The following is a 27,169-nucleotide window of genomic DNA, read 5'->3' as shown; positions in this document are numbered from 1 at the left end:
CTTACTAGAGCATGGACTTGAGGATATGGGGAGGGGGAAGGGTAAGCTGTGACAAAGTGAGAGAGTGTCAGGGACATATATACACTATCAAATGTAAATTAGATAGCTAGTGGGAAGCTGCCGCATAGCACAGGGAGATCACCTCTGTGCTTTGTGACCACCTAGAGGGGTGGGATAGGGAGGGTGGGAGAGAGGGTGATGCAAGAGGGAAGAGATATGGGAACATATGTATATGTATGACTGATTCACTTTGTTGTAGGGGAGAAGCTAACACACTATTGTAAAACAGTTATGCTCCAATAAAGATGTTTAAAAAAAAATTTAAGGTTATATTTTACAAAGTGGTATATTTAAATGGTTTACAAATTCAAAGAGTACTGCAAAGCTTCTAACAGAGAAAGCAACGGTTCCTTGCCCCACCCTGCTCCACCTTGACTCTCCTTCCCTACAGAAAACCACTTTCAACCCCGTTAGTTCTTCTGGTGCTGTACTCTGTATTCTTCAGTAACATATTTTTGTTTTCTTTATTTTTTATTGAGTTATAAATAATATATCATAAAATTTACCTTTTAAAAATGTACGATTCAGTGACTTTTAGTGTACTCACAACGTTGTGTAACTATCATCACTATTTAATTCAGAATATTTTCATCGCCAAAAAACGAAATCCTGTTCCTATTAGTAGTCATTCCCCATCTTTGTTTCTCTCTTCAAGCCTCTGGCAAACATAATCTACTTTTGTCTTTGTGGATTTGCCTATTATGGACATTTCCTATAAATGAAGTCACGCAATAAGTGGCCTTTTGTGTCTGGCTTCTTTCACTTAGCATGTTTTTGAGGCTCATCCATGTTGTAACAAGTGTCAGTATGTTATTCACTTTTATAGCCAAATAATAGTTCATTGCATTGATATACCACATTTTGTTTACCTGTTCATCAGCCAATGGACATTTAAGTTGTTTCCATTTTTATTTTTTATTTTTTATTTTATTTTATTTTTTTTTTCTTTTTGTGGTATGCGGGCCTCACTGTTGTGGCCTCTCCCGTTGCGGAGCACAGGCTCCGGACGCGCAGGCTCAGCGGCCATGGCTCACGGGCCCAGCCGCTCCGCGGCATGTGGGATCTTCCCAGACCGGGGCACGAACCCGTGTTCCCTGCATCGGCAGGCGGATTCTCAACCACTGCGCCACCAGGGAAGCCCTGTTTCCATTTTTAGACTTATGGATAATGCTGCTGTGAACATTCATGTACAAGTTTTTGGGTATATACCTAGAAGTGAAATCACTGAATGAAATGGTAACTATGTTTAACTTTTTAAAAATATTTTATTTTTTTTCTGTCTCTTTTAATTGAAATATAGTTGCTGTACAATATTATATGTTACATGTGTACAGTATAGTGATTCATAATATTTAAAGGTTATACTCCATTTATAGTTATTAGAAATTATTGGCTATATTCCCTGTGTTGTACAATATATGTTTTCTTTTTTCTTTTTCTTTTTGCAGTATGCGGGCCTCTTCCGTTGCGGAGCACAGGCTCTGGACGCGCAGGCCCAGTGGCCATGGCTCACAGGCCCAGCCGCTCTGCGGCATGTGGGATCCCCCCGGACCGGGGCACAAACCCGCGTCCCCTGCATTGGCAGGCGGACTCTCAACCACTGAGCCACCAGGGAAGCCCTACAATATATCTTTGTAGTTTATTTTATACCTAATATTTTGTACCTCTTATCACCTACCACTATATTGCCCCTCCCCTCTTCCCTCTCCCCACTAGTTTGTTCTCTATATCTGTGAGTCTGCTTCTTTTTTGTTATATTCACTAGTTTATTGTACTTTTTTAGGTTCCACATATAGGTGATATCATTTGTCTTTCTCTGACTTATTTCACATAACATAATGCCCTCCAAGTACATCCATGTTGCTGCAAATGGCAAAATTTCTTTCTTTTTTAAAGGCTGAGTACTATTCCATTGTATATATATACCACATTTTCTTTATCCATTCATCTGTTGATGGGCACTTAGGTTGCTTCCATATCTTGACAATTTTAAATAATGCTGCTATGAACATTGTAGTGCACATATCTTTTAGAATTAATGTTTTTGTTTTTGTTTTTTACATATATCCAGGAGTGGAATTGCTTGGTCATATGGTAGTTCTGTTTTTAGGTTTTTTGAGGAATTTCCATACTGTTTCCCACAGGCTGAACCAATTTACATTCTCACCAACACTGTAGGAGGGTTCCCTTTTCTCCACATCCTTGCTAACATTTGTTATTTGTATTCTTTTTGATGATAGCCATTCTGACAGGTGTGAGGTGATGATATCCATTGTGGTTTTGATTTGCAGTTCCCTGATGATTAGTAAGCGACATTGAACATCTTCTCAAGTGCCTATTTGGCCACCTTCATTTCCTCTTTAGAAAAATGTCTATTCATTTCTTCTGCCCATTTTTTAATTCAGTTGTTTGTTTTTAATTTTGAGTTGTATTAGCTGTTCATATATGTTGGACATTAATCCCTTATCCGTCTTATCATTTGCAAATATCTTGTCCCATTCAGTAAGTTGTCTTTTCAGTTTGTCCCTGGTTTCCTTTGCTGTGCAAAAGCTTCTAAGTTTAATTGGGTCCCCTTTATTTATTTTTGCTTTTATTTCTTTGCTTTAGGAGATGGATCCAAAAACATATTGCTGTTATTTATGTCAAAGAGTGTTCTGCCTATGTTTTCCTCTAGGAGTTTTATAGTATCCATTCTTACATTTGGGTCTTTAATCCATTTTGAGTTTATTTTTGTATATGGTGTTAAGAGAATGTGCTATTGATAATTTCATTCTTTTACATGTAGCTGTCCATTTTTCCCAGCACCACTTATTGTAGAGACTGTCTTTTCTCCATTGTATATTCTTGCCTCCTTTGTCATAGATTAATTGAGCGTAAGCATGTGGTTTTATTTCTGGGCTCCCTATCCTGTTCCATATGTTTAACTTTTTGAAGAACTGCCAAACTGTTATACACAGCAGCTATACTATTTATAATCCCACCAGCCATGTGTAAGGGTTCCAATTTTAACATATCTTCATCAGCACTTGTTATTATCTGTCTCTTTGATATAGTCTTCCTGATAGGTGTGTGAAGTGGTATTTCATTGTTCAACAACATACTTTCAACTTTTTCTTTTAACCTTTTGATTTTGGACTTTATCTATTAGCTTCTTGATATGGTAGGTGAGGGTTTAGCTGTCTACCACCTCCTCCCTGAAGCACACTTACCCTTCCCTTTCCCCATCCTTCCTAGTCTTCAATCAGCTCTACCAGAGTTAGGTCAGAATTCATTGTTATGACTTAGTATTGTTTGCATCGAGCGCTATGGTATTATGATTACACTTTCTTTCTTTTGATTTTTCTTGGGTTAAAAATTACTTTTTTTCCCCTTTCCCCTCATGTATATATCATTATTATTTCCAAATTTTCTGTCAGCCTCTCAATATTCCTCTCAAGACAGTTAAACATTGGTGACTCATCAATTCCTTTTTCTCCTGGAGTCTTGAGTGTCCTGTTTCACTTTGGAATGATTTCTTTCTAGGCCTGTGGCATAGATGACATCTTGAGACCTTTTTTCGGTTGTCTTGGGAAATTAGTGAGACTTTTAACCTCTGGATTGATCTAAATTTTTAGTCTTTTCTCTCCCATTTAACATCTCTGTTACTTTATTCTAGATCTGGAAGATTTCCTCAACTTTATATTCAAACTCTTCAATTTTTACTTTCCTAAATGAAAAAGAATGACATAACATAATTTCCAGATTTCTTTACTATTCTTTAAATTTTCCTTTTATATTTTTCATGGGTACAATATCTTCTGTATTTCCAAGGATATTAGTGATAATGTCTTCAGTTTCTTTCAAGTTTCTTCTTTCTCTCTTTTAGCCATTTGCCTTTTTAAAAAAAAAATTTTATTTATTTTATATTTATTTTTGGCTGTGTTGGCTCTTCGTTTCTGTGCGAGGGCTCTCTCCAGGTGCGACGAGCGGTGCCACTCTTCATCGCGGTGTGCGGGCCTCTTACTGCCGCGGCCCCTCCCATTGTGGAGCACAGGCTCCAGACACACAGGCTCAGTAGTTGTGGCTCACGGGCCCAGCCGCTCAGCGGCTTGTGGGATCTTCCCAGACCGCGGCACGAACCCGACCCTGCACTGGCAGGCGGACTCCCAACCACTGCGCCACCAGGGAAGCCCTTACCGCTTGCCTTTTATATTAGAAACTTTCCTCAGATGATCCTTTGTTTGTTCACATTTAAGAGGGAGACCATACAAAGCTGTTTGGAAGCATAGACACGGGATGGTTACTAACATTATCTGAAAATTTGCTGAAAGACTGGCACTGATCTAAGTACTTTATTTGCATTATCTTAACAGATCTTTACATTGGTCCTGTGAGGTTCTAATTTCACAGATGAGGAACATCTTGAGGCTTAGATGGTACAACCCGAAGAAGGGGAACCCAGATCTGTCTGCCTTCATATGATTTTTTTATCCATGATATTCTGTTTCCCTGCCTCCCTCCCAATAAATGATTTGTGAATACCAGGAAAACACTTTGTGAATACCAGGAAAATTCTTGAGAACCTTAAAGTCAGATAGAAACAAGACAGATCTAAACACAAAATGACAGCCATTACAGAATTGTGTTGAGAGAAAATGGTGAATATGATTGTTTAGGAGGGCTGGGGAATGGTCTGAGTGATGTATCCTTTTTTTTTCCTACTAATCTCTTTTCCAGGAAGCCCGGTACATGACTTGGAAATATTAATATTTATTTGAGTGACATGTGGGGCTTGTTCAAACAGGACTAGAAAAAAAGAAGTAGTAAATAATATGCTAAATTAAAGGAAGCATCATGGGTGATTTTATAAAACAGTAAAGAAAGTAGGAAGTATTATTTGGGAAGATCAGTATTGCACACATGATACAGCAGTGATTGATTATAATGCTATTTCTCTCAAATATCTTTATATTAGAAATTATAAACCCTTTATACTGTTTAATAGTATAGCCAAAAAATTATATATATGTGTGTGTATTTTTTGATGGCCTCTCAGAAAGTTTATTTAGCTCAAGTTTGTCAAACTGCACTTCCTCAGTTTGAATGGTGCTGTTCTGAAATACATAGCTATTATAATCCCTGTCAGCGAAAGTCCATATGTGTCACCAGTTAAACATTTTTAACCAAAAGCAATCACTCTGTGAAAATATTTTAAAGATGGTAGGAAGAGGCAAAATATAATTTTAAAAAATTTTTATTTGAGTGACAAAGATTTACATCTCTTATTATTGGAACTGTCCTTTCATTTTTACAGAAAAGAAATATATCCTGTGTATGTGTACTTTGTCTTGTAGAATTTTTTTTCCTATTAATTACTACAGCTTGCTAAATAACTCCTGTGAAGTAAGCATAAAGGAGTATAATTAACTGGAGCTACAAGCAGTGATAGTACAATAGGAGGCAGATGTACCTACTGAAGGATAAAAATAATTACTTGAGAAATAGTTAAGTTAGAGTATTTCTGTGATAAGACAATTTTCCCCCTTTCATTTCAATATTCACAGCATCCCACCATGAAATGTTCAGTTATGGCTAAGAGCCCTTTCCCCTAAAAGGAATAACCTTGTTATTTAGTGAAGTACCTATTCACATTAACATCAGGGTTAATATTGTGAGCTCTCTTTTCCTCATTGTAAGCATATCCTGTATTCTTTGGTGAGAGGAATATGCTGTACTTTTTGTGTTCTAAAGGCTTATGATTCCTTATTTTTAATTTAGGAAAAGCTCAAAGGCATAAATGTTAATTACTAAGTTCTGAGGTATAGCTGTCTTTTATCTTCGGAAACATCAATTTCATATATGTGAAAACCAGTAGGACATAAAAAGCTTAAATTTGGTCTCAGCACTTTGCAGCGTAAGCTTCTACAAGACAGCAACTGTTTTATTGTTATGTATGTGTGTCTTTTGAATTTTCTATATGTTGAGGAGTTACTGTAGCAGACACCCCCCAAAATCAAGGTGGTTTGACCTAATAAAAGTTCATTTCTTGCTCACTTTTCAGTCTAAAGAGGTTGACTGGCCTTCCACGTGGTCATTCAGGAGCCCATACACCTTTTATCTTATGACTCTGCCCTCCTTTGCATTCTGGAATCCTCTCCATTCAGCTGGTGTGGAGAAGGCATACTCATTTATTATCCACTCTCCTCCAGAAGCGACACCAGTGGTGAGAGGTATCATGTAGTTCCATCGCAGTGTCAGCATGCTGGGAGTGGTGGTGGTGGTTGGCGACAAGGGGCTTCCTGCAACATCTCCCAGGTTTAACATTGTGCTTTGGACAGGGAGTCTGAATCTTCGGTGGTCCATTTACTGCTCTGCCAAAAGATAGTACTTCCCCTTTCATAATATTATTCAAAAGTGGTAATATTAGCTAACTCTAGGTTGTCAGAAAACAGGAGGCAAAGGACTCCGTGCCACACATTCTTTACCCTATTCTTTAATTTCTCATTTCATTTTAAACCACAAAATATTTAACTAATTTGAGTCATTTAATCATATGATCACTGAATCATAGTTTTAGAACTAGCTGAGGTCTTAGTACAATATCTTCATTTGATAAATTAGGGAATAGGCTCAGAGAAATGGAGAGGCATTCCTAAGGTCACTACGTGCCAGAACTAGGAAAAACGAGTTTCCCAACCTCTAGTCTAGTATTCTCTCCTCTGTACTATGTCATCTTTGAGGGGCCTTCTTTTACAAATTCATATCTCCTAAATTAATACAAATTGTTTCCCCAGTTTTCTTTCCTTTGACTACCTTCCTAAGATACTTACCCTGGAGAAAGGAGGATTTTAATTGATATAGAAGAGAATTAGTGATCTGAAAAGCATTTGTCATATTGTTATTGTTGGATCCTGTAATGGAGTGCCATAATGACTTTGCAGGCCCAAGGAAGAATGCCCCAGAGATTGGAGGGGCTGAGGTAAAGGAGGGCTGCAGAGTCAAGTGGGGCCTCTTTCAAAATTTTGTCTATGGCCAGCTCAGACCTTAGGGAACATTTATGTTAACTTAAGACAAAGAATACACCTCTTCCACTTCTATTGACTTAGAAAACAGATTAATTCAGCTGAGAGGTCTTTAAATTCAATGAAATTTTTTGCTAATGATTAGAGAAACACAAATCAAAACTACAATGAGGTATCACCTCACACCAGTCAAAATGGCTATCATCAAAAAATCCACAAACAATAAGTGCTGGAGAGGGTGTGGAGAGGAGGGAACCCTCCTACACTGTTAGTAGAAATGTAAATTGATACAGCCACTATGGAGAACAGTATGGAGGTTCCTTAAAAAACTAAAAATAGAGCTACCATATGACCCTGCAATCCCACTTCTGGGCATATATCCAGAGAAGAACATGGTCCAAAAGGATACATGCACCCCAGTGTTCACTGCAGCACTGTTTACAATAGCCAAGACATGGAAGCAACCTAAATGTCCATCAACAGAGGAATGGATAAAGAAGATGTGGTACATATATACAATGGAATATTACTCAGTCATAAAAAGAATGAAATAATGCAGCAACATGGGTGGACCTAGAGATTGTCATACTGAGTGAAGTAAGTCAGACAGAAAAAGAGAAATATCCTATGATATCACTTATATGCAGAATCTAAAAAGAAATTATACAAATGAATGTATTTACAAAACAGAAACGGACTCACAGACCTAGAGAATGAACTTATGGTTACCAGTGTGGGAAGGATGGAGGGAAGGGTTAGTTAGGGAGTTTGGGACTGACATGTACACACTACTATATTTAAAAAGGATAACTAACAAGGACCTACTATATAGCACAGGGAACTTTGCTGAATGTTATGTGGCAGCCTGGATGGGATGGGAGTCTGGGGGAGAATGGATACATGTGTATGTATGGCTGAGTCTCTTTGCTGTGCACCTGAAACTATCACAACATTGTTAATTGGCTATACTCCAATATAAAATAAGAAGTTTAAAAATAAAAAAAATACAATGAAATTTTAAAATTTAATTGTTTAATTCCATCTGTTCACATATAATTCCAAACTTAAAAGTGCTATTTTATTTTAAATAACTCCCCCCCACATTTAAATAGTTCCCCACCATAAAGTAATATAAATTCATTGTAGAAAATGCAGAAAAGTATATTCTTTAAATGACATGTAATTTCATTTCCTAATAGTAACCACAGTTATCACAGGTTGTGCCTGGAGTTGGGTAGTTGGTTTAATTGTTTGTGTCTCCACTAGAATGTAAACTTCCAGAGGATCAATGCTTGTCTTCTTTTGTCTTTTCATCTCCATGGCTCAGCCCAGTGCCAGGAATGTAATAGGCATTCAATAAAACATTTGTTGAATGCTTATTATGATTCTGGAGAGTGATGAGACTGGTTTTCACATGATGGTTTTGGAATTTTTCTCACGGCCTTTCAGTCTCACCTCACACAAGTGACACACATGCGAGAGTAGGAAAGAGTAAAGGAGTCTAAATTTAAGCCAGAAATGTTTTTCTTTAAATTTACTTTGATCACAGTAGATCATGAGTGGCAAAGAGAAGGGCCCAAAACTTAGTTGCAGACAAAAGAAAGATACAGTTTATTGCTTTATAAGCTGGTTCATTGTAGCTCTCATATCTTTTCCTCCTTCCACTTCCATTTTCCTCCTGTCCTTCCTCCTCTACAGAATTTAGCATCAGGACCATAGCGTGAGATAAGTCTTGCCACCTTCAGATTCAACTTGTTGCCTTTTAAGGACTCTGAGGGTAGGATAGAAGGTCGATTTTTATTTTATTTATTCATTCATTCATTTATTCATTCATTCATTCATGTTTTGGCCACACTGCCCGGCATGTGGGATCTTAGTTCCCTGACCAGGAGTCAAACCTATGCCCCCTGCAGTGGAAGCGTGGAGTCTTAACCACTGGACTGCCAGGGAAGTCCCTTATTTTTAACTGTAAAGTTTCCTCCCCTGCATAAGCCCACCAAAAGACTAAAAATTTTCCAATGGAACTCGGGCAGTGTGTCTGTGTACATTTTATGTGTATGTATATAAAATGTTTATATATGTAAATATCTGTATATAAATATATGTGTGTATGTTTATATATCTGTATGTGTAGTGCTACCTGGTTACTTAGGTAATGGGGTAGAAATGATAAGTACATGATTGTTGGATTCTCTCTAAAATCTGGGCTCTATCATGTTGTCTTGACTTTTTCGATAGAAAGTTATATAGGTTCTTTGGTAATTGGACAAAACTCTCACAATTGCTCTATCCCTGGCCTCTTAGGAGCACACAAGTAAATATTTAATGGTTCTTTTCTAGTACAGCATGGATGCTTAAAATATTAATTGTAGTCACCCAGTTGTGTGGTTATTGGTGTTCTTCTATGAGAACAGTAACTCACAGCACAGTTCTTTATTTTAGAACATTCTGCCTTGCTTTGTCCCTGATAATGTAAAGGTGGGCTGAGTTCTAATGAAGACATTATAAAGATTGGACATGACTTAGAATCACAAAAAAGTTTTTTCAACTCGGGACATACTCAAATAAGTAATTTATGTTATATTTACATACTTGGAACTTCAGGCATATAGGTTAGGAGACCACCCTTCCTAATTGTTTACAGTAAGTGGCTTCCCTTTTCTGAAACACAAGAATGGGTTGAGGGGAGGGAGATGCTGAGAGGCCAAGTTAGGTGGAGGCAACTGTGCAGGTGGCACTAGGACAATATCGTGGAGGGGAAACACCCTCACTGCCATCACAACTAATACCTCACTAATGTTCCAAGTCGGGAGGTGTGGGGATTGGTTTGCACTCTCCCTTCCCAGGAGATTCCAATGTGCAGCCAAGGTGAGGATGCTTGCAAAGCTCAAATAAGCTGCAGAGAGAATGCATTATGTAGCTACTAGCTTTAGTTGGACCTCATCAATTATAATTAACCAATTGGGAATTCCTGGATGAAATTTAAGGTTCATTCAGTAGTGAATGTACATCGAGCCTCAATCTTGTACCAGATTCTTATTAGTTACTAGGAATAGAAAGATAAATAAGATATGGTTGATAAAGGAGCACAGTCTAGTGGAGGAGATAGAAATAATAACAAATAATGTAATACAGGGCGCATAGGATATTAAAAAAGAGGTGTCTAGGGTATTACTAGAAATACAGTAGAAGGAGCAGTTAACTCTGCCTGAGGTTTAGGATGTGGCATGAAGTGGGAATGAAATGAGAAATGGTCAGGTTTTCACAGAGGAAGTGATGAATTAAGAGTTTATCAGGTAGAAAAGAGAAAAGGGGAGGTTTTTAAAAAAGTTTGTAACATGCAAAGATGTGAAGAAATTGAGTAAGTGTTCAGGGATTGGTTGGAAAGCAAGATGCCATTGAGATATTTGTATGTTTTGCATCTAGAAAAGTAGATCAGAGTCAGGTGGTGAAGTGCCTTATAAACCACATTCAGGAATATGGATGTTATCTTGCATGCTATGGTGTCACAGGGTCAAATGCATACAGGGACTAAGTAGATGATCTTAAGAGTGAAGCTGGTCAGGTGTGAAGCAGTTAATAGCATTGGAGGCTCTAGTAATCTGGATAGCATGGACCTTGTTTAAAGGCATTTAAGTAAGAAATGTTTTTTAAAGTTTAAATTTAAACTAAAATGGAATACTATTTAGGTCAAATAAATCTGTGAAATTCAACCTTCAAGCGCCAGTCTGTAGTACCTTCAGTATAAGAGCTCGGTAAGGATAATAAGGAAAATCGGTAAGATCTTTATAGCATTTCTAAAGAAGTATTGCAGAAATATAATTAAGAATTGAGGTTGGGGCTTCCCTGGTGGCGCAGTGGTTGAGGGTCCGCCTGCCGATGCAGGGGACGCGGGTTCGTGCCCCGGTCCGGGAGGATCCCACGTGCCGCGGAGCGGCTGGGCCCGTGAGCCGTGGCCGCTGAGCCTGCGCGTCCGGAGCCTGTGCTCCGCAACGGGAGAGGCCACAACAGTGAGGCCGGCGTACCACAAAAAAAAAAAAAAAAAAAAAAAAAAAAAAAAAAAAAAGAATTGAGATTGGACTGGAAATGTGGAGGTGAGAACATAGTAAAAAGGTTAGTGTAGTAATCTAGGTAAAGTGTTCCAGCAAGCCACCAATGCTTTCAAACAAGTTAGCTTGCCCTGGTTGGCTACTCAGTCCTCTGCTGTGAAGCTGCTATCATTGATCATACCCTCTGCCCAGCTCTGTTGTCATGTTGCTATACTGCTCCCCATCTTCATGTCATTTGTCCTGTTCTACTTCTCTGTGTGTTGAACAAGGTTTTGTTTGTTTCTCCATTGGTTCAGATTCTTAGATGAACACTCTGATGTTTCATAGAAACTTTCTTCTATTTCATCTGTAATTTAGCACTTCGGCATCTGGCTTCTGCTCCCAACATCTCACGCTGGAAAGATTCACCGAAGCAAGCTACTGGTTTTTACAATTGTTATCTTCAAAGCCTGACACTCTTTGGGAACTGGTTTAGTCTTGGGTGGAGAGCCACCATTTTATACTATGCTGGTTACTATCACCATCAGAAGCACACTGCATTTGTTTAGAAGACACCTTGATGAAATAGTTTCATTGGAACCTTACTTTTGTTTTTTTGTCTACTCTTGTTTTCTTCAGGTCCTATCACCGATAATGAACAAGTATTAACATTTTACCACATTTATATTGCTTCTTGCATCCTCCCCCTTCCTGTATTTAGCTGGGTTATATAGATTGTAAACTCTTAGTCTTTTATGTCTAAAACCATTTCTTAAATGGTAGTTTAGCCAATATGAAACTCCAGGATGACATATATTTTCCCTTAGCACTTGAAGATCATTAGCTTCATTGTATTTTGGGCGCTGTTGCTGCTAAGAAGTTGCTGTCAGCATAATTATGCCTTTGCTGGTAACCTATCTTTTCTTTTATGATTTTTCTCTTTATTCTTGCTGTTCCATAGTTTGATTGCAAGGTATTTAGATATAGATTAGTTTTTTATTTATCCTGTTTATTTGTTAATATATATTTTCAACCTAAGGACTCCTATCTTTATTGGAACATTCTTAGCCTTTTCTCCTTAGTATTGCCTCTGCCATTCCCACTATTCTAAACTTCTAGAGTTTCTTTTTTCTTTTTTAAAAAATAAATTTATTTATTTATTTATTTTTGGCTGCTTTGGGTCTTTGTTGCTGTGCGTGGGCTTTCTCTAGGTGCGGCGAGTGGGGGCTACTCTTTCATTGTGGTGTGCAGGCTTCTCATTGCGGTGGCTTCTCTTGTTGCAGAGCACGGGCTGTAGGCATGCGGGCTTCAGTAGTTGCGGCACATGGGCTCTAGAGTGCAGGCTCAGTAGTTGTGGCGCACTGGATTAGTTGCTCCGCAGCATGTGGGATCTTCCCGGACCAGGGCTTGAACCCGTGTCCCCTGCATTGGCAGGCAGATTCTTAACCACTGCACCACCAGGGAAGCCCTAGAATTTCTATTAGCTGTGTGTACTTCTCAATCTATCTTCTATGTCTCTTACCTTTTTAAAAAATATTATCACTAGACAACTGTCGCTGTTTGTACAGGTTTCTAGATAAATCACTGAATCAGGAGTTTATGGCTGGTAACCTTTTATATATGTATGTAGGTAGGAAGGTAAGCAGGTAGGTAGGTAGTTAAATAGGAGGACGGGTCATCTGTTGATAATGAAAGATACCAGGGTAAAATAAAGGAGACAGAGAAAGTGGTGAAGGTCACTGAGATGATCAATATCATTCATTTCTTGGTTAAAAAGCTTTTATCTAAGATTTAAAAAAATAAAAATCTAAGTAAAAGAACTGATAATCATAGTTTTTATGTTTTACCTAAGCATTAAAGAGAACTTAGTTGTATTAGCTGAAAATGTGAGTTTGTTTTATTTTTAACTTTATGTTGGCAGAAGATAAAGAAAAGAAGAGAGGTATGAGAATTAGAAGACCTGTATTTCATTTGGTCTTGGTTTTGCCAGAACTTTCGATGAGTTATATAACTTTGCCAGAATGTACCTTGCCTATTTTTTGGTATTATATTGTTTTTATGAAGATAGTTGAGATGATTGATTATAAAAAGGTTTTGAAAACCATAAGCATTGTTCATAAGATACAGAGATGCAAGATTAGTGTAAACCACAGATTTAAATTATTTTGGAAGTATCATTTTTATTCTTATTTTCTCTAAATTAAAGTGGATAATGTGTTAGAAATATAGTATTGTTTTAAAGGAGATATATGTATGCTTTTCTTTTTAAAATAGTCTAAGTATTTTATTTTACTTGGTTTGTCCCAATGAATTTACTTGGTAAAGTATTTTTAGAAAAACATGTGGATGAAATATTAGTCATTTACATATATACACTACCAAACGTAAAATAGATAGCTAGTGGGAAGCATCCACATAGCACAGGGAGATCAGCCCGCTGGTTTGTGACCACCTAGAGGGGTGAGATAGGGAGGGTGGGAGGGAGGGAGACACAAAAGGGAAGAGATAGGGGAACATAATGTATATGTATAACTGATTCACTTTGTTATAAAGCAGAAACTAATACACCATTGTAAAGCAATTATACTCCAATAAAGATGTTAAAAAAGTATTAGTCATTTAAATTAGATCATATCTGTATTCAACATCTACTATATATGAATAATTTATAGAGCTTTATTGTAAGTGCAATGGTTCTATGTAATCTAAAGCAGATGATTTTTTGTTCTCTTAAAGGCACTAGAACTAAATTTTATTATTTGATTTAAGATAACTTAAATTATACGTAATCTTTTTCTTGTTTGGCAGGCAACCAGATAAACTGGTGGTAGTTTGGACGAGAAGAAGCCGAAGGAAGTCTTCCAAGGTTTGTCTGTTTTCTAAATTTCTTACCCAAATGTTGAATTTGACTTTTGGTCAAATAAGTAAGCTTCTCTGGTCCCAGTGAAGAATATTTTAAAATATTACTTGATATTTTGGGTTATTTCTTATTATCTAATGTACTAAAATGATTGATGAGGCGCTGTATGTAATCTTGTTACTGCAGTTCCTAAAGCAGGAGCCAGTTACCCGAGTTTTGATTTTGGATTTTGTAGCCTTGAATAATATAATAGTTATTTAACTTCTCTGTGCTAGGATGTCATGAAATAATAATTAAATAAATATCACTTACAAAATTATACCCAGGATTACTTTATTCAGATTCCAAGAGGATGAAGTTAGGACTCACATAAGGAATGATGAGTTATCTGAGTCCATTGCTGGGTTACTGAAGAGGAGTTGGATTTTTCAAAGGTTTTAATTTTTTATTCTTATGGCTTTGTGGGGAGTGGAACAGAAATTTATTTATTTATAATTTTTTAAAAAAATTTTTTGTTGTGTTGGGTCTTCGTTGCTGCGCGTGGGCTTTCTCTAGGTGCGGTGAGCGGGGGCTACTCTTCATTGCGGTGCATGGCCTTCTCATTGTGGTGGCTTCTCATGTTGCAGAGCACAGGTTCTAGGTGCACAGGCTTCAGTAGTTGTGGCACACGGGCTCAATAGTTGTGGCTCGTGGGCTCTAGAGCGCAGGCTCAGTAGTTGTGGCTCACAGACTTAGTTGCTCTGCAGCAAGTGGGATCTTCGCGGACCAGGGCTCAAACCCCTGTCCCCTGCATTGGCAGGTGAATTCTTAACCACTGTGCCACCAGGGAAGCCCAGAACAGAATTTTAAAATGTTCAGTAACAATTCTAGGTATTTTTAAAATTCCAGTCTATAGACCAGTAAGTATGAGTATATTTTTGTAAGCACACAATAACTGCAAGCATGTTTATTGAATGTTGGTTTTTCTGTAAGTAGACTTATGTAAAGAAAAATTTATTCATCTTAACTGAAATTAAATTTTAATTTAATTAAATTTCAGAATTTAAAATTTTTTAAAGCATCTTTTTAAATTTTATTTTTATTGAATTAAAATTTATATACGGTATAAGTCACAGGTCTTAATTATACAATTTTATGAGTTTTGATCACTATATAGTTGTATAATTACCACTCCTATCAAGATATAGATTATTTTCATCACCTTTTTCCTTTGAGTCCTCTTCTAGTCAATTGCCAATCCTTAGAGGCAACTACTATTCCGATTTTTCTATCACCGTAGGCTATTTTTGCCTGTTCTTAAATTTCACATAAATAGAATCATACAAAAGTACTATTTTATGTCTGGTTTCTTTTGTGCAGCATGTTTTTGAGATTTATTCATGGTATTGTGAATATTGTTAGTTAACTTTTTTCATTGCTGAGCAGTATTCCATCATGCACATATACTGCAGTTTGATTTTTTTTATACATCTGTTGATGAACATTTGATTTGTTTCCAGTGAATATTCTGAGTATTCAACTATTGTGAATAAATCTGTTGTAAACATTACTGTTCAAGTATTTTGAGGGACAAATGTTTTCTCTTGGATGAATAACTTGGAATGGAATCAATGGGTAATTGGGTACATACATTTTGAACTTTTAATATACCCCCACCAGCAATATAGGAAAGGTCCAGTTGCTTCACCTCATGAATAGCATTTTCTTCAAAGCATACATTTGTAGTTTGGGGGCATTATATTTTGGACATGAAATATTTTCTTATCTATTTATTTATGAGAAGGGGTTCTAAAAATAGACTTAGGGTCTTCTGTCAGTTTTGCTCAGTGGGTCTTAAGCTTTTGTGAAAAAGAACAATATTAAGCCATCCACTAAGTATGACAGAAGAATCTGAATATAACCATAAACATTAGAAATCGACCCTAAATGTTTTTAGCTATCAACAAAAAGTGATTTCCCTCTTTTAGAAACTAGATACTAATTGTTTTCTTAAAACATTATGAAGCACAATGAAATACTTTAGATTAAAGGTCAATTAAGAATACCCATATTTGAAATTAAGTATACTTTTAATTTAATTACATTTTTGAAAGTCAGTCAAATAACTTTTAGGTCCAGATTCTTTTTTTTTTTTTTTTTTTTTTTTTTGCGGTATGCGGGCCTCTCACTGTTGTGGCCTCTCCTGTTGCGGAGCACAGGCTCCGGACGCGCAGGCCTAGCGGCCATGGCTCACGGGCTTAGTTGCTCCGCGGCATGTGGGATCTTCCCGGACCTGGGCACGAACCCGTGTCTCCTGCATCGGCAGGCGGATTCTCAACCACTGCGCCACCAGGGAAGCCCCAGATTCTTTTTTATATTGTATCAAATATTGATTGAATCCAGATGGTGAAATACAAACATAGGCTACAGGTTGATTTTTCTCAAAATATAATATTTTCTAGAAGGAACTATTTCTTATTGGACTAATTTTCCAGTTGTGATGCTCTTAATATTTCACATCCCTTCTGGATATTTTAGAATCATTGTATTTTCTCTTGAAACATTATAGATGTACTTTTGAAAAGTTTATGAGAACTTACAATGTGTTGTTTATTATAGCATATACATGATATGTTCATGTATATATGAAATGCTGTTCTGTAAATTGTTCACAACACCTAAGGACACAAATATTTCATAGAAGCTATGAAAGAAATGATATTATTGTGAAAATTAAACAAATAACTTTTTTTTTTTAATCTTGAGAAGCTTGAGATCCATGGCATTTTGGAATTAAAAAAAAAAAAAGAAAATTGTCCCCAGCTATTATTTTTTAAAATTAGCTATCAGTTATATTAAATCCACAGACTAGAACCATTGTTTTCTTCTGAAAGACTCTTCTGTTTTCTGACATTTTTCCTTTGAAATATTATTTGCTTGCTAAGTCCCACTGAAATCACTTAGGGGGAAAACAGATTTCTGCAACCATTGGCCAGAAAATAGTCTAGTTTTTATTTTTAACTGTGTTTCTGGAAAGAGTTTGAACTACGCTGTAATTATTTTTTTTGGTTATCTGTATAAGTTATTATTTATCTTGCCTGATTCTGAGTATATCTACCTTTTAAAAAATATTTTATTGAAGTATAGTTAATTATCTACCTTTTTTATATTGGTGGATTGAAATTTATAACTGACACTTGGATAACAGATTAGACAGTAAAATAATAAGGCACATTGCCTTATTTAATTTAAAGTTTAGTTTTCAGTTTATTGCTCACTATCTTTGGGTACATGTCTATTTTGCTAGTTAAATATATAAAGAACTCATTGCTGAATCATTTTTTATCGAGAAAATAATAACCATGAGTAATTATCCCAATATGCAGCTTCCCCACCTCTTATTCTCAAGTCATGGCATTTATAACAGAGATTTTTTTCAGGCTGCAGTTGATTTGTATATGCTTAAATAAATTATTTTTCAGTACAGTGTTTGACAATAGGAAGCAGGGAGATTGTGATAGACAAGAAGAATTATGGCAGAATAGTCTGTTGCCTTAAATCTAGTTTTCTAAATTTAAACTCACAGAGAGATGGGAGAGTTCCAAAGGGAAATGAGAGCTTGAAAGTCCTCACCAGCTTTTGGATGGCATTACCACCTCTACTCCCTGCTCTACAGTTGTGCTATAGCCTTTATCAGTGTGCTGTGGTATCATGAAGGGATGGGTATAGTTGTAGAGCTTTGACTTATGACCATGATGTGGACAACTCTAAGGTAAATTTATATGTGACATCTTAAACATATGGGTAGATGCACTTTTATAAATTGAAAATCATCAATTTAAAAACTAAATGACAGTTATAAATTTTCAGTGAAATATTTTGATTTTGTAGGAATCAGAAGTAACTAGTGAATATTTACTCTAGTTCCATATTAGGTACAAGTCTTCTAGGTAAGGTATGATATGAAATAATTTGAAAATAGGCATTTTATACAGTCATTACTCAAAATTGAGAAATGTTACCTTTTCCTTAGGTCTGCCTTTGCTAAGGGATCTGTGATATGATTAAAAAGTGAAAAAAAATATATGAGTGGAACTGGATTTTGTGGCTTCATCCTTTCTGCCATTAACTGTACTCCGATGCTGGCAAATGATTAAATAACCTGCCTTTCCTGACTCTACTAAGGAGCTAGCTAAATAGCTGTATGTGTTTTGTACCAAATTATTTTCTAGGGAAATCCTTTCTGTTACCCTGAATAAAAACTGATCAGGGTTCTTGTAGTGTTGATGAGTGCCAATATGAGGTGCTTTTTAAAAAATAAAGTTCTTAAGAACCTAAATTCCTGTCTCAGTTGATTTGTACAGTTAGATGTTTAATACCGCAGCTATTTTTAGTTACCTGTATTAGACTTTTCATTCTTTTTCTAGCTTCAGGTTTTTTAATTCTGTTTGAGGTAGAAGTTGTAGTAAGCTCTTCTGACTAGGAACACTTTTTTTTTTTCCCTTCATGTTTGCTGCTATATACATCCATAGTTTCCTCTCCAGCAAAATTTACTGATTCTGTTTTCTGCCTAGTATATAATAATTAGCTAACATTATAAAGCTGACATTGCCAGATACTCAGCTGGACTAATTGATATTGTTACACTGTCCTAACTTAGCTAGGTGTACAGTCCCTAAAAAGACTATCAGAAAGCCAGAGCTCTGTCTTAGTTTGACCTTTTCTCTTGCTGGGAAGAGATGCTGGATAGAATGGTCAGAAAATGGCAGCATACTAGCAGCTTGGGAACTAGCACCTTTCCATCTTTTTTTATTAAAAAAAAAAGAAAGAAAAAAAAGATTTTAATTCATTAAGCAGATTGTATTTTTGTTTGTTTATTGGGTCTAATTACCATTCCCAGATCCAAGACTGAGAATTTAAAGAGGTCATTTAGAGGATCAGCATTAGGGTACCTGAGGAGATTATGTGGTATCACCATCTTCTAACCCTGCCTAGTTGTTAGTTGGTCTCTACATTCCCTGCTTTTCCCACTCTTGACCTCTGTGTCATATACATAAATGTTAAGACCTTAAGGATAGAAGACTATTTTCTTGCCTACTCTGTGAATCAGAAATAGTTTGCTGTGATGTCGGTTGGGTGAAGAACTCTGAACTTGAAAATCATGGAGTTGGTTCTCCTACTGATTATTAGTATGGCTTCAGGCAAGCCATTTACTCTTTAATTGCTTCAATTTCCTTATCTGGACCTGGTTTAGATCTCCTAAAGAAATTTTCAGGCCTAAAATTCTTTGATGGTCTTTTTTTTCATTCACAATTTTACAAAAACTCTATCTTTTCTGCCAGGGGCTAATAAGTAAAGTTCAGTTATTATGGTCTTTTTTAAAAAAATGTATTGGGAGACTATGAAAATATAATTATGGGAAGTTTGAAGAGACGAGAGAATTGCTTGATATACCATGACAATACATGAGAATTAGAGTTGTCATAAATCTTCAGAATTAAATATGTAGACTATATAGAGTTTTGATAAAAGATTTTCTAAGATGGGCAGCAATTTACTTTTCAAAATGGATATTGTTTACTTTGTGGAGTTTTTGTTCTAGGACTGTCAACAGGCATAGAAATAGGCAGGGGAATAGAGGAATCCCTGGAGATGTTTTTTAATCAGCAAAACTCAGTTGTTTACCTTTGGCTGTGGTGTGCTAAGTCTCTTTTGAGTCTCTACTTCCCTTTCCTCACCTGAAGTTTTGTGATCTGGGGGCAATGAAGAGAGAATAGAGAGGGAGTTATTGACAATTTAGCTGGAGTGGGAGTAGTTTAGTGCTGCTAAACCTATATCTTGTGCTGGTATTTTATCTTTTATTGAAGTATCGTTAACTTACAATATTCTGCTGGTATTTTAACTAACAAGATATGATAAGATTTGCACGACATAAGTTTCCATGATCTTGATTGCTTCTCAGTTCCACTTCCTGGGTTCAAATCCAACTTTTGCCACTTACTTGCTGTGTGATCTTGGGCCAGTCTGTGTCTCAGTTTCTTCAATGTGTTAAATCTGCTCCCTGACATGCACCTGCACTCATATACTTTAGCTCCTTTCCTATTATTATGGAAGAATCGTCTGTGCTCTGAGCAAATGCCAATTTGTCTCCTTTTGTACTGTTAAGGACATATCTCTAGCAATTATTTCTCTTCTGCATCATTAAGTTTTCCCTCTTAACTGGATATTTCTCATCAGCCTAAAAATATTTTTCTCTTATTTAAAAAAATTCTCTTCTGACACATTTCTCCCACTAGCACCAACCTATTTCTCTCTTTCTCTTTCAGCAAAACACCTCAGAGGAGTTGAGTGTACTTGCTAGCTCAGTTTCTTTCTTCCTATTCTTGAATCCATGCTAATCCAGTCAGGTGTTTACCCTTGTCAGTCCATTGAAACTGCTCTTGTGAGGTCAGTAATGGCTTCTGCTTTGTTAAATCCAGGGGTCATTTTCCAGACCTCATCCTATTTGACCTGTCACCAAGACTTGGGACAGATGATTGTTCCTTTCTCCTTAAAACATTTTCTCCACTAGAGTTTCAGGATACCACACGCCTCTGCTTTTCCTTCTGCTTTGCTGACCCTTCTTTGCTGATTCCTCCTCATTTCCTGGACCTGTTATTGTTGTGCTCCAAGGTTCAGTTCTTGAGCCTTTATCTCTCTCTCTCTTTCTCTCTCTCTCTCTTTCCCCCTCCCTCTCTCCCTCTCTCTCTTTCTCTCTCTCCTCACTCCCTTGGGAGCACATCCAAGTTTTTAAGTATCACCTGCATGCTGATGATTCCCAAATTTATAACTCCCGGCACATACATCCAGCTGCCTATTTAAACACCTACACTTGGATATCTAAAAGGCAACTTAGATTTATTGTGTATAAAACTGAGTTCCTAATCTTATTTTCCAAACTTGATCCTTCAGCAGTTTTGCCTCATATCTGTTAATAGCAATTCCTTTTATGTACTTGCTCAAGGGCAAAAACCTTAGAATCAGCCTTGGCTACTTTCTTTCATACAATCAGACAGAAAATCTTATTGATTCTATCTTGAAACTATGAAAAAATATATGGAATCTGACTACTTTGTACCACTTTTCTACCACCCCAAGCCAAGTCACCATTAGCTCTCCACAGGATTATTGCAGTAGCTTACTGGTCTCCCTGTTTCCTCTCTTACATCTGAAGCCTATTCTAAATACATTTGCTAGAGTCAAAAAACATAACTTCATCATTCCTCTGCTTAAAATCCTCCAGTGGCTTCCCATCTCACTCAAATTACAAACCAAAATCTTTGGAATGGGCTGCCAGAGCCTCATATGATTGGGCCCTCCGTGATTTCTCTAGTCTTATCTCCTGCTGCTCTTCTCTTTGACCACTCTGCTCCAGCCACATTGGCATTGTTGTTATCTAACTGCCTCAGCACCTTTCCAGTTGCTGGCCCATATCCCTAGAAAGCCCTTCCCATGTTTTAAAATATCTGATTCAACTCCTTACGGTCTTCTCTTGTCACCTGCTCATTGACACTTTTCTCTGATTAACCTGTTGAAAATTGTTACTTTCTCTTGCCCCTTCCATCCTTCTTCCCTACTTTCATTTTTCTCCAAAGCGTTTCTCTCTACCTAACATGCTGTCTGTTTTACTTAATTATTTTGTCTGTCTCTTCCTACTATTCTGAAAACTCCACTAAGGCAGATTTTTTTTTTTTTTTTTTTAACTACAGTTCCTAGACAATGCTTGGCAGATAGTATCAATTGAGTGAGTGAATGAGTGAATGAATGAATGAATAGTAGCTACCTCATAGGGTTCTTATGCAGATTGAATGAGTTAAACATAAGTAAATTCCAAATATGGGCTGACATATAGAAAGTACTTCTTAAGTGTCAGCTTTTATTACCACCTTCATAGCATGTCCACGGACACTCCTGAAGCCCAGAGAGATGAAGATTTAGTTGAGCTGTCTTGGCATACCATTATGCATTAGCTTTGGCTGGAAATGCCACCACAACGGAAGACCTAGAGTGGTGACCCCCACATTTCAGGGGGTTCCTTAGGGAACCTTGATAATCAATATTTACAAGGAAAAAGTCTTTAAAATTATCGGCACTAGAAACATTAACTGTACAAACTGCTTTCTTCTTTACTTGACCCAAATAAACATTATGGTTTAGTGGGAAATGATCTTAAATGCAAACTGTACAATTAATTTTTCCTTTTAAAGAATGAATTTGCCCTTAAGTTCCTAAATCACAAAGTAATTTTAAAAATGTTTCTCCTAATAAGGTTTTTATTCAATCCTAAATAGCTTTTGAAAATATGAGGCACCTCATTTTTGCATCTTCTTCGGTGTGTGTGTGTGTGTGCACGCGCGTGGGAGAGGGTAAAGGTTTGTTTACAGATAGTAATCTGTAGCTACCATGTGATACAACCGTCATAGCCCAAGTTTAATGCTTGAAAAGTTTTATTTGACTAATCATTTTTGTTTTAGGGAGACAGATCTAATGGATAGTTAAATAGGGTCAATATATTTTTGTAAATTATTAACATTGCATTTCCTGTACTTCAAATTGAAGCCATTATTTTTATTCTGGTAGGCTCATAGCTGGCAGCCTGGAATAAAAAATCCATACCGTGGTGTTGTAGTGTGGCCTGTTCCTGAAAACATTGAAATCACTGTGACACTTTTTAAGGTAAGTTCCAGTTTTATAAGTTATAGGATTTATTATATAATCATAGTTCTAAATGACGGAATATTTCAGTATTCATTGTTCAATACATTTGGGTCCTTAATGTGCAGTAAGGACCTTAATGTGCGTTATTTTTAGAGATATAGCAATTTATAACAATGTAAGGATATCAGGGTGTTTCATGGTCTATAAAGTCCAAATAATTGGGGAGTCTTTTTGAATTTATTCCAATTAAGATCAATTGGAATACTTCTTTTACTGCTTCCTACATTCTACCCACAGAGAAGTTTAAAGTGCTTTTTCTGTGGAAAGCTGAGGTTTGTGGAATTCTTAGTCCTGACCCTCATTTTGTTAGCCTTGTTTGACTAATAAGAAGATAGGTTTTTAAATTAGTATATGATAAATATTTTATTGATGTTAATATAAGAAGATAAGTTTTAAATTGATTTTTGATATTTTATAAATGTTAATATTTTATAAATACTATTACTTAAAATAAAAATTCGGATAATAAATTCCAAGTGCAGGTCCAAAAACATAGCTGTGTATATAATATAGCTAACTCCTTTTATATATGTTTTTTCTTGAAAGTTTTCCTTATTTCTTAACATTATAAAATAGTCCTCACACATATGACAGTTATGCACTAGAATATTTACTTTCCTAACCAGTTCCTTACCTGCTCAAAAAAAAAAAAGGTGGAGACAAGTATGTCTCAGTTTCAGCCTTCTTGAAAGTGGTGCAGTTAGGAAACAAATGCTTTATTTCTTCTTTGAATCCTTCCAATTGTGTTGACGTTACTTTTGCAGAAGGACAGAATGAAGGAAGACATCTCATTAAGTACAAACATAAAGTTTGTGAAAATCCACTAAAATACTTTGGGATATGAAATCTAAGTTGAGCAAAGTTATATGGCTTAGAGTGTGAAATCACTGTGTAAAAAAATACTTTTGATTTTGTAGTCCAGTATATTAATTCATATGTTCTGGAACTATTGCAGAGATCAATAGAACAAAGCAGTATGATGAACGTTGATGTACTAACCCATGAATGGGACACTACTTTTAAATGCTCTGTTTCATAGATACTCTGTTTTATCAGAGATTCTTAACACTTTGTGTATATTTTTATAGTTTTGATATTATTGTTATTGGATCCTTTGTAGTTTTGATATTATTGTTATTGGTATTATAACTTACTTGATTATGCTTATCATATATACACTATACTTGATTTGTTTGCCCAGGGAGAAATAAGGGATGAGACTGTAGCTGCTCTTCCTTTTTTTTTTTCAGGAAAGATCAGAACCATCCTATCACCCTTTATTCAGCTGTCCTAAAAGCCTATCATTAAACCCCCCTTAACCATACCTCTCCTAATGAAATGATATAGTAAGATTGGTAGTTAACAACAAGACCTTTAGAGTACTATTTCATTTAATTCTTACAGCAACCCTAAGGTTCTGTAATTATTCCTATTGTACTGATAAGGAAACTGAGACTAAAGAAGAAGGTAACTTGCCCAATCACACTGTGATTTAGCCCTGGGGTGGTTGTTGTTTGTTTTTGATTTTGTTTTACATTGTATGGCCTGTTCTGTAATACAAACCACTCTGAATATAGATTACAACAGCAAAATCTCTGACATGCTTGAGGAAGACTTTTAAGTAATCTCTTGTGTGTTTTTGATTCAGTCTGTTTATATTGGTAAAGCAAGTGAATGGACATAGTTACACAACTTAAAAAAAAAATGATGATAGAGAACAAGGGGTTAGAAGAGAGCCAATAAATGGCTGACAGCCATGTGTTTGGGCAAAGGATATGCACTAACTGAGTGATTCTGAGTTGAAAGTGGCTGTTGAAATGTGTTACTTGGAGGATTAGGAGGTGAGTGTAGTTTTCAAGTGCTGATGAGAACGTTCAGCATATCCTATCACTGAACTCTTATGTCTTTAAGTGTTAGTCTGTAGGGGAAAAAACCCAAATACCCTTTCTTCCCCATTTTGCTGTATTACACACATTTCTCTTCAGTTGTTCTATGGAGGCAAACTTGTGACCATTTAAAATACTTAAATAAATACTTAGATAAATAACTTTATCTTCCTGACTCTACGTCTTTGCAGAGTTCCATAGAAAAGCAGAAAAGTAAAAGAAAACAAAATAATTTTTCATTCTTTCATGGTAATTTTTTTGGATCTTGCATTTAAAATATTCAAGTAGAAAACTTTTTCATATTTCCCCCCTCCTTTTACTTAAAGTCTCACAATTTACTTAATCCTGAAACTTGTAAATAGGAAAGGACTGCTCTGAATCCTTTTTGTCCTAGGTATGGTATTCACAGAGTTGTGCTCATAGACAATGTGCTTTTTAAAAAAGTTATCAATATATTTCATTTTTCTGTGACTTAACCAGAAATTAATTTCTTTAGCCTGCATGCTTGATTTTGAAATTTGAATTAGATTGAAAATAGCTATTTCTAGTAAGTGAAAAAAAAAAGACTTTTAGGGTTTTGAGAAGGAAAACAGCTCTTTAAGCCATTTTCAATTTTTCTCTTTAGTGCAATGGTAGTAAAAGAGACACTAGAAGGTAGTGAGTAGGATATAAAGAAGACAATTGATTCAAGCTAGAAGCAATTTTTACTACAAGTGTTTTTGTTTAGTCAATAATATAATTAGTTAATTGTGTACATAGTCCAAAATGAACATTATTGTTGCTCCTTACATCTTTTTAGTGACTTTGCCCTATCAGGTATGTCCCTTGGTTCCATTAAAATTATTCTTTTAAGGGTAATATATCATCTCTGTTTCTAAAAAACGTTTCATCAGCTTTGAGAATTAATGTATATCATATATAAGTTACTGTTCAATATTTGTTAATTTGTAAGATATATATTCATTAATTCATTCATCAAGTATGCTTGAGAAACCACTGTGTGCCAGGTACTTTTCTAGGTCCTGGGGACACAGAGATAAAACTGAACCAACAACAGGGCTAAAAGCCAGACAGACCTGGAACTGCAACATAATTTTAACACTTATTTGTGGGAAGTTACATCCTTTAGGTCTCGGTTTTCTGTTCTGCTAAATGGGAATAAAAATAGTAGCTATATCATAAGTTGCTGTGTTGATTAAAACCCTTAGCACAGTAACTGAGGCAGAGTGTGTACATTGCAAATATTTTGTATTACTACTACTACTGCTATTATTAACTGTACCAGCTGTACTAGAACTATGCTGCATACTTCAACAATGGTGCAGGTGGGGGCAGGCAGGAAGGGTGGTAAGATGTCTTTTTCCTAAGCATTGTGTCACGCTTTATTACTTGGTCTCTAAAGTAGCACTGTTTGTGCCCTAAATTCCTCATGGAAAAGCTCCTTCAGGCTTTATTTACCGTAGTTGCTCTCTATAAACCTGGTCAGGGCCAGGCTGGGGAAACAAATATCAAGTAGAGTTCTCTACCTCTTTTTCTTTTCTACTCTTTCCTACTTCTCCCTGCTCGTCACCACCAAGGAAACTCCTTTTTGGCAGGTCTTTATACTGTGTGAATTTACTCATAGAAATAGCTGCCTTAAGACAGCTCAGAATCAGCTAGCCACCATGCTATTAAAATAAAAAGTAGGGCTTCCCTGGTGGCGCAGTGGTTGAGAATCCGCCTGCCGATGCAGGAGACACGGGTTCGTGCCCAGGTCCGGGAAGATCCCACATGCCGCGGAGCAACTAAGCCCGTGAGCCACGGCCGCCAGGCCTGCGCGTCCGGAGCCTGTGCTCCGCAACGGGAGAGGCCACAACAGTGAGAGGCCCGCATACCGCAAAAAATAATAATAAATAAATAAAAAAAAATAAAAAGTAAGTAAATAGAAGTAAAGAAGTAACTAAGGAGTTTGGAATTTATCCCATAGGTTGTAGGGGTCATTAAAAAAATCTGGGTTGGTACTAACATGGTCAGAACTGTGGTTTGGGAGAATTAATCTGTGTACAAGGTTGATTGGAGGGCAGAGAGTCTGGGAGAGTGCTGCAGTCACTTTTATCTTGAAAGAGACTAGGCACAAAGTGATGAGGACCCAAACTCAGCTGTGGCAGTAGAAATTGAAGATTAATAATAGACTAAAGTGGAATCAGTCATGAATAAGATGCTTCCCTGTGAGAAGCACGTGGTCCCTGAGACCCAGTAGGGGAATAGCATCTATGTGCACTCACTCTCATTCTCAGTACCTCCATCCCTCCCCAGCCTCTAACACATGAAGTTGAACTTGAATAAGTTAAATGCACTAATGATGCAGCCCCACTACTTTCCCTTATATGTCTTATAATATATTGCCTTTTACCTTTACTTATTCTAATATCTGTGGAAATTCTGTACAATCCCACCTAGTCCAAATGCTTCCTCACTCATCAAGTTTTTATTGTTCATTCCTCTAAGAAATGTATTGTCTTCTAATCTTTAGTAAAACCATGTATTTCATTCATCATATATGTATTTACATTAGTTGTTTGACCACGTATTTCATTCATCATATATGTTTGTCTTCAA

General features: G+C 36.4%; 1 protein-coding gene across 13 annotated transcripts in view; it reads left to right on the top strand.

The window, feature by feature from the left end:
* Positions 1-27,169, top strand: part of EHBP1 (EH domain binding protein 1) — a 346,379-nt gene that overhangs the window by 47,837 nt on the left and 271,373 nt on the right. For all 13 annotated transcript variants that reach the window (XM_067007538.1, XM_067007534.1, XM_067007532.1 and 10 more), the window contains exons 3-4: positions 13,898-13,955; positions 22,548-22,643. In XM_067007538.1, coding sequence (XP_066863639.1) covers positions 13,898-13,955; positions 22,548-22,643 — 154 coding nt within the window. The remainder of the gene's footprint in view (positions 1-13,897; positions 13,956-22,547; positions 22,644-27,169) is intronic.

The sequence above is a fragment of the Kogia breviceps genome, chromosome 11 (assembly GCF_026419965.1).
Source record: "Kogia breviceps isolate mKogBre1 chromosome 11, mKogBre1 haplotype 1, whole genome shotgun sequence".
Taxonomy (NCBI): Eukaryota; Metazoa; Chordata; class Mammalia; order Artiodactyla; family Physeteridae; genus Kogia; species Kogia breviceps.
The sequence above is the reverse complement of the archived record's forward strand: the minus strand, read 5'-3'. Positions and strand labels throughout refer to the sequence as shown.